This window comes from Pogoniulus pusillus, chromosome 5, assembly GCF_015220805.1.
Source record: "Pogoniulus pusillus isolate bPogPus1 chromosome 5, bPogPus1.pri, whole genome shotgun sequence".
Lineage (NCBI taxonomy): Eukaryota > Metazoa > Chordata > Aves > Piciformes > Lybiidae > Pogoniulus > Pogoniulus pusillus.
This window is the reverse complement of record NC_087268.1, coordinates 12,455,304-12,473,695: the sequence shown is the minus strand read 5'-3', so window position 1 is coordinate 12,473,695 and position 18,392 is coordinate 12,455,304. Positions and strand designations below refer to the sequence as shown.

The window sequence follows — 18,392 nt, the reverse complement described above, 5'->3', positions numbered from 1 at the left end:
GTCACAACATTAATAGATGAGAGGTGAGCAACTGATGTGATTTACCTGGACCTGAGCAAGGCCTTTGACACTGTCCCGCACCACATCCTGGTCTCCAAGCTGGTGACACATGGGTTTGATGGGTGGAGCACGAGGTGGATAAAGAAGTGGCTTGATGGCCGCACCCAAAGAGTGGCTGTCAACAGGTCCATGTCTAAGTGGAGACAAGTGGAGTCCCTCAGGGATCAGTCGTGGGACCAACCTTGTTCAACACCTTTGTTGGTGCCATGGACAGAGGCATTGAGTGCACCCTCAGCAAGCTTGTGATGATGCTAAGCTGTGTGGTGCAGCAGGCGCACGGGAGGGCAGGGATGCCCTCCAGAGGGACCTGGAGAGGTAGGCACAAGCCAACCTCATGAGGTTCAACAAGACTATGTGCAGGGTCTTGCATCTGGGTTGGGGCAATCTCAAGTACAAATCCAGGCTGGGCACTGACTAGCTGGAGAGCAGCCTTGAGGAGAGGGACCCGGGAGTGCTGGTGGACAAAAAGCTCAACATGAGCCAGCAGTGTGCACTTGCAGCCCAGAGGGCTGACCAAATCCTGGGCTGCATCAGGAGAAGTGTGGCCAGAAGGTCGAGGGAAGTGATTCTCCCCCTCCACTCTGCTGACACCCCACTTGGAGTACTGCATCCAGTTCTGGAGCCCCCATTGCAAGAATGATGTGGATGTGCTGGAGCATGTCCAGAGTAGGGCCACTGGAATGATCGAAGGGCTGGAGCAGCTCTGCTATGAGGACAGACTGAAAGAGTTGGGGCTGTTCAGTATGGAGAAGATGAGGCTCCCAGGTGACCTTCTTGTGACCTTCCAGTATCTGAAGGGGGCCTAGAAAAAAGCTGGGGAGGGACTTTTTAGGCTCTCAGGGAGTGACAGGTCTAGGGGGAATGGAGCAAAGCTAGAGATGAGTAGGCTCAGCTGGATGTGAGGAGGAAGTTGTTGAGCCTGAGAGTGGTGAGAGCCTGGCATGTGTTGCCAGGGAGGTGGTTGAGGCCCCATCCCTGGAGGTGTTTAAGGCCAGGCTCTGGCCAGCTTGATCTAGGGTAGGGTGTCCCTGCCCATGGCAGGGGGGTTGGAACTAGATGATCCTTGTGGTCCCTTCCAACCCTGACTGATTATATGATTTGTGAAACAGGTGTGCTGATTTCCTTTTACATAGCACAGGTGATACCATGTGCCAAGGTGAAGCATCAACAATGACCGAATCAGGCAATGACTGGTTTTCTTTTATGGTTACGTAATGACTCAACATAGTGAAGTTGTAGCAAAAAGTGTGATACTTTCCAGTTGCTTCTTTTAGTCTTCATAGAAAAAAGATCATGAGTTCTCTAGGGCAAGAAATAACTGATGATGAGAGAACTTGAAGTTCACCACCAATGGTCAGTTTTGAGACTCAGCTTGATGGAGTGGTGTGTCATCTCATTTGAGTTATGCTATCACCTAGAAAGCTTGGACCAGATGGTCCTTGGGGTTCTTTCCAACGTGGTGGTCTGTGATTGTAAGAGGGCTATGCCATGGTTAAAATGATACTCTTTTTCAAAAGCTGTTCTTAGGTGGCTCTAGTGCTGGGTAACAGTGCATGTTCTTGGTGCTTGAGACTTTTCTGAAGGAAAAAAACAAACATGAACAAAAGTCTTAAAAATAATACAGTTCTGATTTGTGTATGCTAATAAAAGTGGAGAAGGATTTGATTTAATTCTGCATGGAGAAAGAAACTATTTCCATGGGGTGCATAATGAAGGCACAGAAATGAGTATTAAAAGAAGTTCACAGTTAAAGCTTTCTACCTGACTCTTCTTACCACAGAGCAAAGCTGATTGTCATTCATTTAATGACCTTTCTTAACTGCAAAGTGTCATGTTGATGCATTGCAGTGCTGTGCAGTACCTAGAGCAGTCACAAAATTTTGACTGAGAATCACTGATTGCAGATGGGTTTCTGTCTCTTACTGGCCAATGTAATGGCAAGTATCAAGGATCTTTTCTTTGTGATTGATATAATCAGCTGGAGCAAACCCAACATATTTTTCTGTGTGATCTTATTTTTATAATATCCCATATTTTGCAACAATTGATTTTGTTGAGCCTTGTGTTATAGAATGTAGAAATAAGCTGCCTGTCAGCCTTGGCAGAGGTTTCCTCCCATCTGGCTCACAGATTTCTATGGACAGAGCTAATGTCAAGACAGAAGTAGAGCAGATGTTTGACAAGAGCTGATAAAGTGGGATACTTTTGATTTGTCAGTAGTTCTCAACATTTTTCAACTTTCTGTATTGCAGGAGTCCAAGTTCAAAGAAACTGGAGTAATTACACCTGAAGAAGTAAGTATTTAGAAACTTTGAAGTGTATTTTGAAAGTAACTATTTTCATCTCAAGAGTTCATGTCTTTGTCAACTAATTACTGCTTCTTGAAACTAAGGAAACAGTGCTGGGTTAACATCTCCATTTGTCAGGAGAGTTCAGGACCAAGTCAGAAGTACATGGAATTCAGAATTTTTTTCCTGTAAGCAACTGAAAGGGGAAATTCTATCTTGGGAGCAGTCTCTGCTTATCTCTCTTTTGATTCCTTCCACAGTTCTGGCTAAATTCTTACATATGCTTGTCCACAGCAAGTGTCCAACGAGGATTGTTTTTTCTCCTCTCTTCTCTGTAGGCTGCTTCAGGCTGGTTGCATTTTTGGATTGCTGCGAAGTAGCTGTAGGCTTTTAGAGAGTCTACTGTGAAGAGAAATAAACAGGACTTTTTTTTCTACAATAGTGAAAACAAATTATGCAAATCCTAGTTTGGCTTTCCTGTTCTGCTTTTTCTCACAGTAAAGTGCTACTGGTCTGAAAATACTATGTCTTTACAGGGGTGTAAGAAAACAAAGCTAACAGTGTTGGGTAAAATGAAAGTGAGGCAGAATGTAAAATGATGGAGATGGAAAAAGATGGAACAAATGATAACCAATGCAGTCAGATAATGTAGACAAATGTACATGTTCCTAATGTTGGTGCCTAGCATTTTTTTGTGCTCAGTTGCATGGCAAGCAAGCACTCCTACTTTCTGTGATCCACAGGAGAGTACTGCTCAGAAAAATATGCTTAGCGACATGTTTTGCTCTCCTCATAACTGTATGTATGTGTGTGAATGTTTATGCATTTATAACCTATATTAGATACAAAACAAAAATAACATCTAAACAAATTCTTAATCCCTTTTTGATCTATGGCAGAAGACTTTATAGTAGTTCTGAAAGAAAAGGTAGAATGTAGCAAAACCCACATGGAGTTAAACAGTTTGCAGCATTTATACACTGGTAATAGTATGTATTCTCTCTGTAAAGTTAGATGCTGATAGGGTAAATCAATTGAATTCTTCAAGGAGGTAGCCAAGGGAAACAATTTTACAGTGTGATTAGCTTTTTGTGAGGTTGGAGCATGGATCTGGTTACTCTTCCTCTCACAGTCTTTCCTCTGTTGTGGTGATTTTGGTCTTTATATAGTAATGATTGCTAAAGAGGAATTGGAAGTCATTGATAATGATGGTAAGATGTTACTTTTCAGTGAATTTAGATTTCATGGGTAATTAAGTTTGACTGGGTTTTAGTCTGAGACCCTGGCTGTCATACAGTCACTGTGGAGTTGTGGCTTGCCTCTGAAATGAATCCATTAGCAGTAAGGCTAACAGTAACTCATTAATCAAACTCAATATCTACTCCCTCTTTTCATATGTCTGTTTACTTGATTTAATTGCAACAAAATCTTTGCTGTCCTGAGTTCTTGCTAGGTAACACCTCAGGAAGATAACATCTATACTTATGTATAAAATGGAAAGAGGTGAATATTATTAAAAACATTATTTCCAGAACTAAAAATAAGATGCTGTTATGAAATTGACCTCTTGCTGCTTTTGCAGTATTGATTCAGGAATGAGATGACATTGTTGCTTGTGAAACAGAAAACAAAACCATCCAAATAATTTTGTTCCCCAAGATGAAGAAATGGAAATGAAATTTCAAGTGCTGTTTTAGGTTTTTACATCTGTTAGACCCACAAAGAACATCTCCATTTTTTTCTCACCTTTGATAATATATTTTAATTCTGATGCCACAAAGAGTGTTGCAGTTCCTAGATCAGGGAATTAACTAATTCTAGGGTTTCATGCCTACATGTTTGTTACTGTGCAAAGACCAATTTTAAAATTTCCATGTGTTTTGGAAAGGATTGGTGTTTTAAAGTGATGATTTCGCTTTTGCTAGAGACTTCTCTTGGAAAATGAGTGTAAGAAAGCACTTTTGCTGAGATTAAATCTGCTAATCCCTACGCAGCACGCATTGTGGTGTTTTCCACTGTGCTGATATGCAGGACATGGTGAGAAAATGGCTGACATGCTGCAAGCTCAGGGGATAGGTTATAAACAGGCATTTTAAGACAAAGCAGGTGTAGCAATAGGTGTGCACCTCATTTTCAAAGCCACCTTTTTTAAGAAAGCTATTTCTTCAGTACAAAATTATATAAAGTGTTTCAGTCTACTGAATATTATTCATGTTTAGCTAACATCAGTGATGTACATTACTGAATGCATGCTGTTTATTCCTCTGATGTAGTTCTCTTGCTGAATCAATGAACTGATATTAGTCTCACTTTCCTCGCTTGTGGTGGGTTGGGAACTTCCCCCCACAGTTAAAATTTACCAGCCCAGCTCAGAGGGCTTGAAAGTAAGCTAGATCTGTATTTTATAGCAAAGCTAAATCTACAAGAATATATTTACAATTATATACTATGTAGAAATAATAACAGAACTCCAGTCTTTCGTCCTTGGACAAAGAAAAGCCCAGAAGGGGCCAATGCCACTCTCTCTCTCCAGACAGGTGAGCTTTACTGATTGCTTTCTGTTATCTGGTCAGTCAAGGTTAGTTAGAGAAGCAAAGAAAGCCAGGAACAATGAATTCTTTATACATTGGCTTTTCATTCCTCTGAGCAAGCCAATAGACTTCATTGCACTTTTACATCCAGTGCCCTTCTCATTCAGATTCTGTACCAATTTCTCATGTTAGAATATTCCAATAAGCCTTAAACCACAATACTGCTGCAGAGTTCTTTCAAACACTGAAAGAGTTAAATAAATATATAGTTTTACATTAAACTCTTCATTGTCTTATAAACTGTTAAAGTGGCAAATAAGAAGAGTTTTTGTCACAATGTAAACAACATGATGGGGTCTAGAAGCTTTCTTGTTATGGCTGAATTTTTTCTGAACTTGTTATTGTGCTTAATATGCATTTCCTTCTAGTGAAGTTGATTTGTGGTTTTCATGGTTAGCTGAGATGGACTTGAAATAAAGCAGCAAATTGATTTAAACATTTCTTAGCTATATAGGTGATCTGACAAATGAATGTGCAACTAAAATAGTACTATAGAGAGAAGTTGGAAATTGTTTCATTACGTACTTCAGTTTCTTTTTCTCTTGCCTTAACAGTTTGTCGCAGCTGGAGATCACTTAGTTCACCACTGTCCTACCTGGCAATGGTAAGTAAAATCAAGAACACTAGCATCCCTGTGTATGCTTTGGCATGTTCAGACTTAATCTGATTTTATGATGAAGCTGTCCTTAAGTCAGGCAGGAACATATGTATTGATTTGCATAGCACCAGTAGAGATGAGGATTTGTTTGGGGATTTTTTTGTTTGTTTTCCTAAGGTTTTAGAGGAAATAGAATGGTACATACCCTGAATGCTTTCAGTGCATAGCTGATGTAGCATCATGTTTCCCTGAGCTTGTCTTGGTGACTGAAAAAGCCAAGGCCATGTGCAACTGGAATTGCTGGGAAGTAGTTGTAATTGGTGTATTTTAGACAACCATTTATTAAATGTGTTCAAAATGGCCCACATTGGATAACTTTGTGCAGTTCATGCTTGATGTCCCAAAAGGGTGCAAATAAGGTGCTTCTTCATGTTCTACAAAGCAAGACAAATACAGCTAATCATTACCTAAATGGACTTTGTCTGTACAGTTGGTCCATATAGGGCCATGAACTGCCAAACAAGGAATTAATTTAAGTCATTGTTTCTTGCCCTTTTACTGTCTCCTTCAGACAAAAGCTGATTAGTCTGGCCTGTGTGTCAGCAGTTTGGAATTCAGAATGCTGCTCTAAACCAAAACCCACTCAAGGTGAAAGCAAATGCTCGAGTAATATGAACATGACAATGATTACTTGAGCTCTGATGACTATGGCAGGTGTAATGTTTCTGGAAGTCTATTTCTTGCTTTTTCCTGAAGTTGCTTTCTTCAGATACTTGGAACTATGTTGTTGTGGATCCTGGAAAAAAATATGATTATTCTGTCAACCTGGTTTTGACCATTTTAAAGGGAAAGTAGTTTTTTAAGCAGAAAACAGTTTTAATCCAAGACTCCATAGTTTAGATGTGGCCAACCTTTTGAAGTCTGTACAGGAAAGAGTAAAGTCATAGCAAAAGGATTCAGAGAACAGATCAAGAGGAGAATGCAAAATGTTCCTGATACATTCTGAAAGGAGAAGGTTCTTTTGTTACAGGTCATCAAATTCTCAACCTTTTGTGGTGCACTTCATCTTACAGGGCTTCAGGAGAAGAACTGAAAGTCAAGGCTTATCTGCCAACAGACAAACAATTTTTGGTAACTAAAAATGGTAAGGCTGAAGTTTAAATGTAAGTGTTCTTAGGATTAATGTCATAGTTGAGTGTGCTGTCAACTCTACCGATTGCCTGTATTGACAGGGGTAGCAAGTATCTTTACACTTTGTCTACTTTGGCTTTGTGATGTTAAGTGTCTTTCCTACATACATAAAATCCTTTCCTTAGATCAGTTGTTAGAAGGGCTTTATACTGGTAATATAGCATGCATTGCTGAAGTAGAAATAAAGCTTAAACATAATAAACCTCCTTGTCTGTCTTTCCCTTGTCCTGTCCTTCAACTCTTATTCAGTGTTTAAAAGGAAAATATGTCCATTTTGCTCTTACTTTTGGAAAACTGCAGCTATTGAAACATTCCCAAAATACTCTCTCAGCGATACTGATAATTCTAGTTCAGATCCTTGTTATCCCTGTTTAATAATAGTACTATAAAATACAATTTTAAATGTTTTTAATGGACTTATGGGTTGAACCTATGAAATACTTGTCATGACTACCTTTTTAGTGGTTAAGAAGGTTAACATATTTGCACAACCATGGGGAAATCATTTTCTCAAAAGATCTTGTATTGAAATTATCAAAGTGAATGCTGTTAGATGAACTTTTAGTACTTAGAACAGCCTGAGAAGATTTTATATTTGTATTTATAATTGGATTTTACTTGCTGCCTTTTGGAGTGTTTGCAGTGTGCTATCATGTGCTATGCTTACAGTACTGTTGGACAGACTTTGCTAAGTTGGTCCTGATGACTGGGTTGCCAAGTTGGTTTTTTGTTTGTTTCTTTTCCTCATTGCTCTGATCTTTCTAGGTCACATTTTAAAATAGTGGGTTTCCTGCTGATGGTGATACATTGGCCTGTCGCATGAGTAGAAGTTGTGGGTGGGCTGTGAGTGAGGCCAGTGTCATCCTATAGACCTCATTTTTGACGTTTGTGGAGAGCTTCACTGTGACTTTCACACCCATGTCTTTCCAGAAAGGTGTAAGAGCACTTCACAAGTTCTGCACTTCGTACAGCAGAGGTGTGGGGTGGCTTTCTCCACGTTAGTAGAAAAGCAGCATTTTTTTTCCCTTGTCCTTGTTTAGGATGTTGTAAAATAGCTGGTTTGCATGCAGTAGATCTGCATAATTTCTTTGGCTCTTTTCTGTACTTGAATGACTCCTGTAACACATATGACTGAACTTAAAGTAACGCATTAGTTCTAACCTGTAAACTCCTAGATGTTAATTTCTAAGTAAGTATACCTAACATCTTATGTAAACAAGTGATACAAACTTTTGGCAGAATTCAGAAGACCTATGCTTTGGTAAACTGATGTTAATCCAGGCAAAATTGTACTTAAGATAAAGGTTATATAGTTATGTGAGGAAAACTTGTCTTGAATTCTTAACAAATGAGAAGTTAACTCTCCTCTAATCCTGAAGAGTTTTGGGCAAAAGTGCTCTAATGGCTAACAGAAGAATGAACTTTTAAAGACCACTGCAAGTGTTGCACTGTTCAAGGAATATCTGATGCAGCACATCAACACATTTAAGGTTCTGCTTTTGCGTTTGAACTGTGTCTTAAATAAGGATATGAGAGACTGCCACATTTCAGGTGGTCTTGTCGGTTAATTTCATGCTCCAGTCTGGTTTTGTATAGGAATGAGTGCATTTTAATTTTTGACTCTTTTTTTGCAGTACCATGCTACAAAAGGTGTAAGCAGATGGAATACTCAGATGAGCAGGAAGCAATTATAGAAGAAGATGATGGTGATGGGGGATGGGTAGACACTTTTCACAATGCAGGTATTCAAAGTCTTGCTTCTTCAGACTTTGTTTGGCAGTCTGAAAGGTTTTCAGTTCCTGCTCTTAGAGAGTAAAATGCTTCTTTTGTATTGACAACTGCATGCTAGTATCTAACCTGAAATCTACATTGCCAGAATAATTGTCTGAAACAAGATGCATTGACAGTTAGCTACTTGATTGGTGTGTGGCTGCTTAGGTGCTTAAATATGTAGCTGTGTGTTCCTGAAACAGCTACTTTTGAGATGCTGTCAGTAATTTTTTTCAATATTCTCTTAAAGTTCTAGGAAGTTACTTCAAATTAGCTGGGTAGTGACTCATTCCGTAGTAAGGAGATCCTGTGAAGAAAATGCTGGTTTAAACTATTTGTTTGGAAGAACATGCAACTTTCTTAGTGTAATTGCATGTGAAGTATTTTGAGATCTTTATCTTGATGTCCTCAACTGACTTAATTATATCAGTGTTTCCCATTGCATGAAATTGTTGGATTGTCCTAAAAGGGGGAATCACCAGAAAATAGCTGTCGTCTTGGTATCTGAGGTCACTGGGGAAAGTAGAGCCATGAGCACCGAAAGGAAAGAGAATACTATTAAATACAGAGATCAGTATAGGAGTTGATCCTTTCTTACATGAAATCCTTTTTTTTTTTCCCCACAAATTGGCAATTTATGTTAGTTTGTTTCTTGAAAGAGAAAAAGGGCAGGAGAAGATGCCTTTTTGTTTCTGTAGATGTACATTTTTCATAACCTGTACTTTCTAAATGTATCACGGTCCGTAACTGAAGACACCACACAAGAAATTGGTGTAGCTTTGCCATATTCTTGAATCCTCTGCTAAGTTTTTCCTTTTAGAGTAGACTGGCTTGGGCAATGTGCTGTGGTAGCACAACTGTAACACTGACTAGGCCTGGCCAGGCGTCTGAATGCTGTCAGAGGAGATAAAGATATCAAATTCCACCCATCTGTCATAAGAAGGAAGGCTGAGAGAACTTGGTTTGTTCAGCTTTGAGAAGAGAAGGCTTAGGGGAGATCTCACAACCACATGCAAATACATAAAGAGCAGCTATCATGAGGAGGGAAACTCTTCTTTTTACAAAGAATCACACAGTAAAGACAAGGGGTAATGGATACAAGTTGCTGCTGGGGAGATTGGGACTGGATGCCAGAAAACGTTTTTTTCACTGTTTGGATGTTGGAGTAAACTCCTAAGAGAGTTGATGAGTTAGGTGATTAGACAGTTTCAAGGCCCAACTTTACAGAGTACTGGGGCACCTCATTCGAACTATATTCTTGCCCTGAAAAAAGTCAGACTCGAGTGATCCTTTAGGTCCCTTCCAACATGGTGTTCTTCGAACCTGTGTAGATATCCCTTAATAAAAATCACTTTCTGATGGAGAAAAAGCATATGTAAATGATCACATAGCCACTAGAAATGCACTTTTTCCAAGCAGAATTCAACTGGCATTTCTTTTCTTTTAAACAGTTTTTTTCTGATGAGCCATTTACTTGATTCCAAGTTCATTCTCCATAGTGATGTAACTTACTTTCATCTGAAGAATTAATTAGATAAATGTACCATGTCAAAGCAGAATTCAGTCATGTATCCTGAAGACTACTGAGAGACAGCTGCAGTAAAACTAGAAAGCTAATGGGAAGGAACTCAGGACTTGGTATTGCTGTGATTTGGGTTTTTTACCACCCTATTTCCTCTCTGCTAAAAGCATTGAGTGTTCTACTGCTTTATGCTTTGTCATGAACACTTTGCTTTCAGCATACTCAGAAGGGTTCATAAGTGCATGCTCCTGAAACTGAGTTCCATTATTGTGACATCAATGCCTATCTTGAACTTGCTTTTATGCAAAAAAAAGACTTTAGAAGTCCAAATCACTTTGTAGCATTCCATCTGTTTGTATGATGTGCAAAAGCTGTTCTGGTGTGCTCCCTGTTACTGGTATGCCTTCTTTATGGCTTTTTGGCACCAAGCATGCTACCACTACCAAATAAATAGCCTTTTAAATACCAAAATTGTTGAGAGATGTAACTTGGAAGGATGACATGCTGCTTTCTGAAGTCTTTGCAAGTTTTTTCTATGCTAACCTGTAACAAAAAAAGTTTTAACCCAGTCATCATCTTCCATTGACAGGTATATTGGGTGCAACAGAAGCAGTTAAAGAGATCACGCTAGACAGTAAGGTACTTGTTTCTGAATTTTTCTCTTGCTGTATTACAGAATGTAAAGGTAAACAGAAGTCATGTAGTAGTTCCATGCAAGATGGAAATGTACTTTGTCACTAAGTGTTTTGCAGATATACACTGACTTTCAGAGCCTATCATTCTCATCTAAGCATCTGCTCCTTATTACTGTGTTTACTGAAGCTGCATTCTTTTTGGAATGTCTTTAGCCACTCTGCTCCTGTGGCAGGTTTCTACAATCTGAAAATGAGATTCTACAGTGATAATGCACCTGTGTGTCTCAGAAAATGAATGTTTGGAGATCCAGTGTAAAGAAATTTATATGGAAAGATAGTTTAGGGATATAAATAGTTTTTTCTTAATCTTTGATTACTGTCAGTAGAGTTTGAATGCATTTGCTGTTTGACAGGATAGTGCCCTCCAGCTCAGAAGTACTAAAACTTTAAATGTATGTGTCTTGCAAAATCACTAGCTTCTGCACGTTTCCAAAGAGTCACTGTGCAGCAGGAGCTAAATCTGAAAGTTAAGTCCTGAAGAAACTGAGAACAGTTTGCAATTTGTTAGCCAACACATTTTAAGAAATGTGGACAAAGTCACTGAGACAAAAAATGCTTTTAAAGATGTGTTGGACTCTAGAAGAAAGCTTTTCACAGTGAGAACAGTTAGACATTGGAATAATCTCCCAAGAGAATTAGTGGATTCTCCTACATTGGTCAGTTTTAAGACTCAGCTTTACAGGATGCTGGGACATCTCATTTCAACTACACTATCGCCTAGAAAGGTTGGACCAGATGATCTTTGGGGTCACTTACAGCCTGGTATTCAGTGCTGGTTGAAAAGTGGGGTTCTGTCTGTGTACTGTCAGGGTTTGTTAAATCATTCAATCACAAAGTTCTGGATTCTAAAAATTGAAGGGGAAGAGCATGTGCTGCTACACACTTGTAAATAGCTCAAAATGCCTTTGATACAGTGAACTGTGAAGTGCACATATTTTAAGTGAGAGTGAGCTAAGCACAGTAAAAGTGCTGCTGTTTCACAAGTTGGTAACATTAAGATGGAAGAAACACTACTTTTTGTTGTAGAATATCTTGCTGCTTCTACAACAATTCATTTCTTGGTCCATAGGTCCAATGCAGAACAACACCTTTTCCTGCTAATGTTCTGTTTGCCAAAACACTTCACAACTTAGTTTCTCACTGAATTTTGGTGTTCTGTTTCTGTTGTTTTTAATAAGGAAAGCAACCACCTGATGCTTACAATTAGAGCAGCTTCTAATTGTAAGCATTATTTGGAATATTCTCCTAAAGTCTTTACAAAACCTGTGTAAATCCAGGCCTCTCCCTTCTGTATTTTGCCAGGGTCGTCTCTTGGGTTCAAATGCCCAAAAGAAATAGTTGGCTGAGGGCTTGTGCCATATTCACTCCTCTTGGACTGTGCTTCCTGAGACAATTGTATCAAAATATGGGAAAAACTATAGAACTGGATGACACTTCTCATTACAGGATTTAGTTTTAGGCGCTTCTGTCAGGAGCTGAGAGCTAGGCTTGTTCGAGTCACATCCAGCTTGAGATACTCTGCAGTAACTGCTGCACAATTGGCTGCACCCTGGAACCTACAAAATGTTAACCTATGTGTTTAGGTACAGCCTTTTCATTTGAGATAGACTGCTTTTTGGAAAAGAAATTGTGGGCTGTTTGGCACCATTTTTAATTTCCAAGTAGAGAAGAATAAATAAATTGAGATTAGAGAGTCAAATGAGGACTTTTGAAGTGGATTTCTACTGTTCTACTATGGCTTTGACACTAATATTGGTTAATAAACAAATACAGACCTTACTGTTGCAGAAATTGTTTTTTCTGGTTGACCATATGTGTTGACTGGGCTTACACCTTAAAGTTAATAGGGCTGTCAGGTTCTGTAGATGCAGCAGTCTTTAAAGCAGTGTTTTCAATTTAACTTCTAAAGGACAATATAAAAATACCAGAATGTTCAGCATCTTGTGAAGATGATGACGAAGAAGATGAAGGAGAAGCTGCAGACATGGAAGGTATTTTCTTAATTTTGGTGGGATGTGATTTATTTCAGGCTCTTAATTAAAGCTGTACAGTTTAAGAGAACACTACTCTTTCTTTTCATGGAATGCATGTTGAAAAACTGGTTATGTATGTTTTTTATCATCTTTTGTATGGTCTTACTTGTGCATGTTTATTCTGGTTTGTATGCTAGAACCTGCATAAATGTTAGTGACTGGGAAATTAATTGAAAGAGCAGGGCAGACTTAAGTATATATTAGGGATTTATCACAGCTTCCTTCCTGTTCATATCTACACTTAAACTCAATCTGCCTACCTACCTAAAACCACTCAAGAATTCTTGTTCATTATGTGCTTACTGTAATGCTGGTCAAACTTGTATCAAAATGATGTATTCTGATTTGGGGACCAGGAGGTCTACCTGAATAAAAGATATGTGGATGCATGTAGATTGTTTTAAAGGAGAGTTTTATGAATGAGCTGAATGCAGAATTTTATGGATCTTCTTTTCAGAATATGAAGAAAGTGGGCTATTGGAGACAGATGATGTGAGTGAACAGTTTTCTGTCTTGTCTGTTACAATGTTTATGACCAATACAAGCACAAGCTAAGTAAATACAATGACAAGTGGATGCCATAAGATCACATGAACTCATAACACTTTGAGCAGTGTGATTATTGAGCCTGTTTTTCTTTTGTGTTCATCTTCTGCCAACCTACAGCAGTAACCTTAATTCTTAGGTCCTCAAAGATTTTGAACTTGGTAATTATTAATTTTTAATCATTTTTTTGCTCTGCTCACACACAGGGCTGTATTCAGTAGAGGTGAAAAAATGCAGTGGTTGTTTTTGAGGCTTGCATGTGGAGGATGAGTGGCTTTAAAGGTTCAGTAGGTCAGACCGATGCACCAGACTGTCATGACTGAAGCAGAGGTCATTGTTACTTGTGATGCTCTGCTAACTTCTTAGAGTACCTGCATAAACTGAGACCTCTGCCTCAGGGATTCAATTGGAATTGTCTGCTGGGTTCAGAAGTCATTGATGAAAGAAGGGTGAGGGGTGTGACAATGTAGTTGCATGCTTCCTCTAAGAAACAGAATCATTTTTAAAACCAAAAAACCTCCCCAGAAATAAAACCAGAAACTGTAATTCTTAAAGATAATTTAAAAAGCCTATGTTTTGGGGGATATTTGTTTGTTTGTTTGTTTTTGTGCTCACTTAATGTTAATTTCAGTTTTACAGCTTTACAGAATTACTTAGGACAAGAAGAAAGGTCACCCAAACAAGACTGCACTAACATTGTCATTTTTACCTTGAACCAGGCAACGCTTGACACGAGACAGATTGTAGAAGCTAACAAAGCTAAAGTTGATGTTGGAGGGGAGGATGCTATTCTACAGACTAGAACTTACGACCTCTACATCACTTATGACAAATATTACCAGACTCCAAGGCTCTGGTTATTTGGATATGATGAGGTATAGCTATGTTGTTGGTTTTTTTTTCCCCACTTCTGTGAAATTAACATGTCGAACAGCAAGGCTACTTGGTGCTCATTCACGGTAGGAATTTAAAGGAAAAGCTGGCGAGAAAAACATTATACAGAGCTGCAGACAGGACTTGAGAGTCATGGAATGTTGGGGGTTGGAAGTGACCTCTAGAAATCATTTAGTCCAACCCCCTTCCTAAAGCAGGGTCACCTAGGGTAGGCCACAGAGGAATGCATCCAGACAGGTTTTGAAAGTCTCCAGAGGAGGAGACTCCACAGGCACTCCGGGCAGCCTTTTCCAGCGCTCCACCCCATCACCTTTTAAAGAGCTTCCAGTATTCTAGCTTATACATGTTGTTATTGTCCTGTTACTGGGCACCACCAAAAAGAGACTGGCACCTTCATCTTGGCAACCATTCCTCAGATATTTATAGACTTAGAATATTTGCAGGAAGGAGGAACAATTTTACTGAAAGCTGTACTTGATAACTGAGTGCATTTCTAAGGAAGGAAATTGTGCTCTGTCATTTGAGATGCTATTAGCTCTGTAGAGCTAGTAATAACACTAGTAAAGTTAAATCAGCTAAGCAGGTTCATCATGTTCATCAGAGAGAGGATTAGATAAATCACACTTCCTTGTAATGACTGAGTTTTTGTGAGTTAAAATTAGTTAGGGCCTGCAGGTCAAATAGACGAGAACCTAGGTGGTTCTCAAATATGCTGACTTCTACAGTTTACAGTGGAGTGTTAAAAATATTGTGTGGTTTTGCTTCTACAACATATGGATTTTAACACACGGTTCTTAAGAGTGTATCTTCAGGACTTCTGTGTATTAGATGCTTCATTTATGGTGCTTCATCTCTTAATGGTGTTAGAATCTCTTGCTTCTATTCAGCAATTCTTTGTTAGTAATGCTTTTATTCTTGTGTTCCTTTATCCCATAGCAACGACAGCCTTTAACAGTAGAGCATATGTATGAAGATATTAGTCAAGACCATGTCAAGAAAACAGTGACCATTGAAAACCATCCTCATCTTCCCCCACCTCCCATGTGCTCGGTTCATCCATGCAGGTAATTCTTTGTTTCTGATCTGATTCAAGATCTGGACACAAGGCACTTCACTGGTTTGTTTTTTTCCTCCTGGTCACCTGGCTGCCGTAGTAACCTGTTAGCTTCTGAAGGAGCATGAAAGGCAGATAGCAGCAAATCTCTGATGTCACTCCAGTGCTCGTTGCTACAAACGTGTTATACCTGCAATTAAAGCTGTCTTTTGTGCCGAACTTGCTTTTCCGCCACTTCCCTGCAGACTCCAGAAGATGGCAGACTCTGTAGAGCAAAGTTCTTTTGTACTTCCATTTGCTGTGTTTTTAGGGAGGGCAGAAGTGTAACGTGTACTTTAGGAGCAGAAAAAGATATTAGAACATGAAACAGCTCCTTTTCTGTTTGTTTCATAATAACTACCTTCTGCTCCCCCAGAAGTCTTTGAGCATTTACACTGGTAAATACAGGTCCTTTAATTGCCACACTAAAATGGTTCTTGAATACAACTGCAAACCACTTCTGGGTTTATGGTCTTTTCTGTTGCATTCCCATGTTTCTTACCCAAGACATAGGGAGGTTGTATTTTGACTAGCTGCACAGATTTATTTTTATTCCCAGGTCTTTGAAAGGTGACTTTACTTTAGATGTAGGCTCTGGCACCCTTTTAGGTGTATTAGTGAGGCACTGTTTATGATAGTCTCTGTAACTCCCCATACTACTTGATACTATGAGGTTCTTAGAGGTAAGAGTTTGGGATTTATCTTCTTTTTTTTAAGTGTCACCCTTTGAATTTGTTTACTACAAGAAAAAATTGCAGGTTACCCCTTGTTTTGACTTTCCTGGGATCCTGTGTCACTAGCTGAGGTGTCCAGTAATCAGCTTGTAGTTGACAAGCTTCTGGTAGTTTTTGCAGGCTCAAAACATTCCTGTTTCTGGCTTAGGAATTACTTGATTGGAAGATGAGTCTTGGGAAGGGTATTTTCACTCTTGAGAGAGCAAGCAAGGGAGCTCTGAATCACGTAGTTTATGGCTGCTTTAGGGTCTTGTTGTGAGGATGTGTACTTACAGACTTTGTAAATACATATTTCATGCTTCTTCCAGTTCATAGCTAAATACTGCTTTACAACAGTCTTTGATTTCACCAAGCAGTCAGGCTTGTATCTGGACAAGCAGAGAAGCCATTGTACAACTGGGAAATAGGTATTTCACCACTTTAGTTGTGTTGTAAAACCATCAAGTGGTGATGTTTATTGTTAGTCTTTAAATCTTCATGTTTAAGTCTCCACTAGCACAATAGACCTGTGAAAGTATCAGTCTCGATGCTCAGGGGTAGTACATAAAGCACTTGGGAAACTCAGGAAAAGGATGAAGAATGGAACAGAAATCTGTAAAAGGCCTCTGTTAATCTGTAGGACCACCCATATGTTGAATACTGCAGTACAACTCTGGTCATCTGTTCTGTAGTCTGAGACATGAAGACTAAAACTGGGAAAGATACAGGGGGATTGTCCAGGATAACTGAGGTTATGAAGCTCCCTCCCATAAGAAATGATCAAATAACATGGGATACTTGAGCTTTGTAAAGAGATACCTGGAGAGGGAGCTGTGATTTTCATGACCTTCCTCATAAATGGCACAGAAAGTGAATTAATAGGTGTTCATTTTTTTCTGATAGTAAAATTAGTGACATTGCTGCTCACTGGTAGCATGTTCAAAGCCAGAAGATGGATCGGACTCTGCACACAGCAAGCACCTAATTAAGCTAAACATTTACTTAAGCTATAAGATTTTAATGAAAGGAAAAATGTCAAGAAATGTTACAAGTGAAGTTATAGCATTCTCCAGACTTAGGAAGCTGGGTTGCATAGTGCCTGAAACTGGTAGTACTTTTGGGAAGGTATTGCTAGATGCTTGCTCTGGCCTCTTTGTTGAGCACATACTACAAGATAATAAGCAAGACAAGGGAAGTTTTTTTGTTTGATCCTGTAAGGTGTTCTTGTACCTCATATGAACATATCAGTGTTAACATATGTCAGCCTGTTGGTGACTTTGGCTGTTTTATTGTTTGCTGTCTGCAGGGTTTTGGAAAGCAAATGAGTGCAGCTCTTTGTTTGTGAAGGAGTGTCAGGATGAAGGAAGAAGGTGATTGCTAGAAGACAAGTAGGGGGGAAAAAAGTCTGAAGCTAAGGCTTTATTTAGTAATTACTGTAAGCCCTGCTAATAGATTGGTTGGGAAGAAGCTTCTGTTACTGGATGCAGACTGGAAGGAGAGAGAAACAGACAGATACTTGTGCTGCATGACAGCCCTCACAGCCTAGGAAGACCAATGTGTTTTGTACTGGGATGTGGCTGCGGTGTAATCTGCTTAATTTTGAAAATACTTTTGCAGAGTAAGGACCATTTCAATGCTAGTCTGTGAGTTTTGATTTGGAGTCTTCATGGAGGAGAGTCCCCTGTGCGTGGTTTCACTTCTTCCTCTGAAGCCAGTGAAGTGCCAGTGCCTTTTGTTATGTAATCTACATCTACACTCAAAGAAATGGTTTGCATCGTGGCACTTGTTCCAGCTAATCTTCTTAGGCATGAAGGAGGTGATTGATGTCAGTCAGAGACAGGTTTTATTTGGTAATGTGGAGAAACTGTCTAGTCCTCCTCTGACTGGCAACTGTTCCACATCAGAAAGTTTGAAAAGGTCATCTTGAGACACTGAAGAAAGAGGTTAACTAACAGCTACTATAAAATGGAGAGTTTAAGTATGTTCCTTGAGTTTCCAGGTTGAACTGTTCTGTAATGTTGAACTAGTAAGGCTGACAGCTAAGGTCTGGGCTTCTGAGGTGAAAACGCACAGCCAGAAATGTTGCTGTGTTTTTAATTAGCCAGGAAGTACCACAATTTAGCTTTTCTGTTGCTTTCCTTCATGTTACACGAATTGTGTAATGTAGGATATGTGTAAGGTCCTAAACTTATTTGACTGTTTCTTGTGACGTGTATATCTCTGTGTCACGCGTCAGAGAAAGGAAACAAATGGCAGTTGGGTGCCACTGTCAGCTGCTTGAGATCGTTCCTATTTTCAGTAGCTAGTTCAGACTGTTCATCTTGCAACTCTGCTCTAGGTTGTATTTCTTATCTGCATTTTTATGGTATTGGGAGGAACATAGTTAACTTCCTTATTA

General features: G+C 39.3%; 1 protein-coding gene across 2 annotated transcripts in view; it reads left to right on the top strand.

Moving 5' to 3' along the window:
* Positions 1–18,392, top strand: part of ATG3 (autophagy related 3) — a 28,879-nt gene that overhangs the window by 2,045 nt on the left and 8,442 nt on the right. For both annotated transcript variants that reach the window (XM_064143237.1, XM_064143238.1), the window contains exons 2-10: positions 2,313–2,354; positions 5,494–5,543; positions 6,611–6,681; positions 8,363–8,470; positions 10,610–10,659; positions 12,625–12,706; positions 13,206–13,240; positions 14,014–14,169; positions 15,125–15,252. In XM_064143237.1, the coding sequence (XP_063999307.1) occupies positions 2,313–2,354; positions 5,494–5,543; positions 6,611–6,681; positions 8,363–8,470; positions 10,610–10,659; positions 12,625–12,706; positions 13,206–13,240; positions 14,014–14,169; positions 15,125–15,252 (722 nt within the window). The remainder of the gene's footprint in view (positions 1–2,312; positions 2,355–5,493; positions 5,544–6,610; positions 6,682–8,362; positions 8,471–10,609; positions 10,660–12,624; positions 12,707–13,205; positions 13,241–14,013; positions 14,170–15,124; positions 15,253–18,392) is intronic.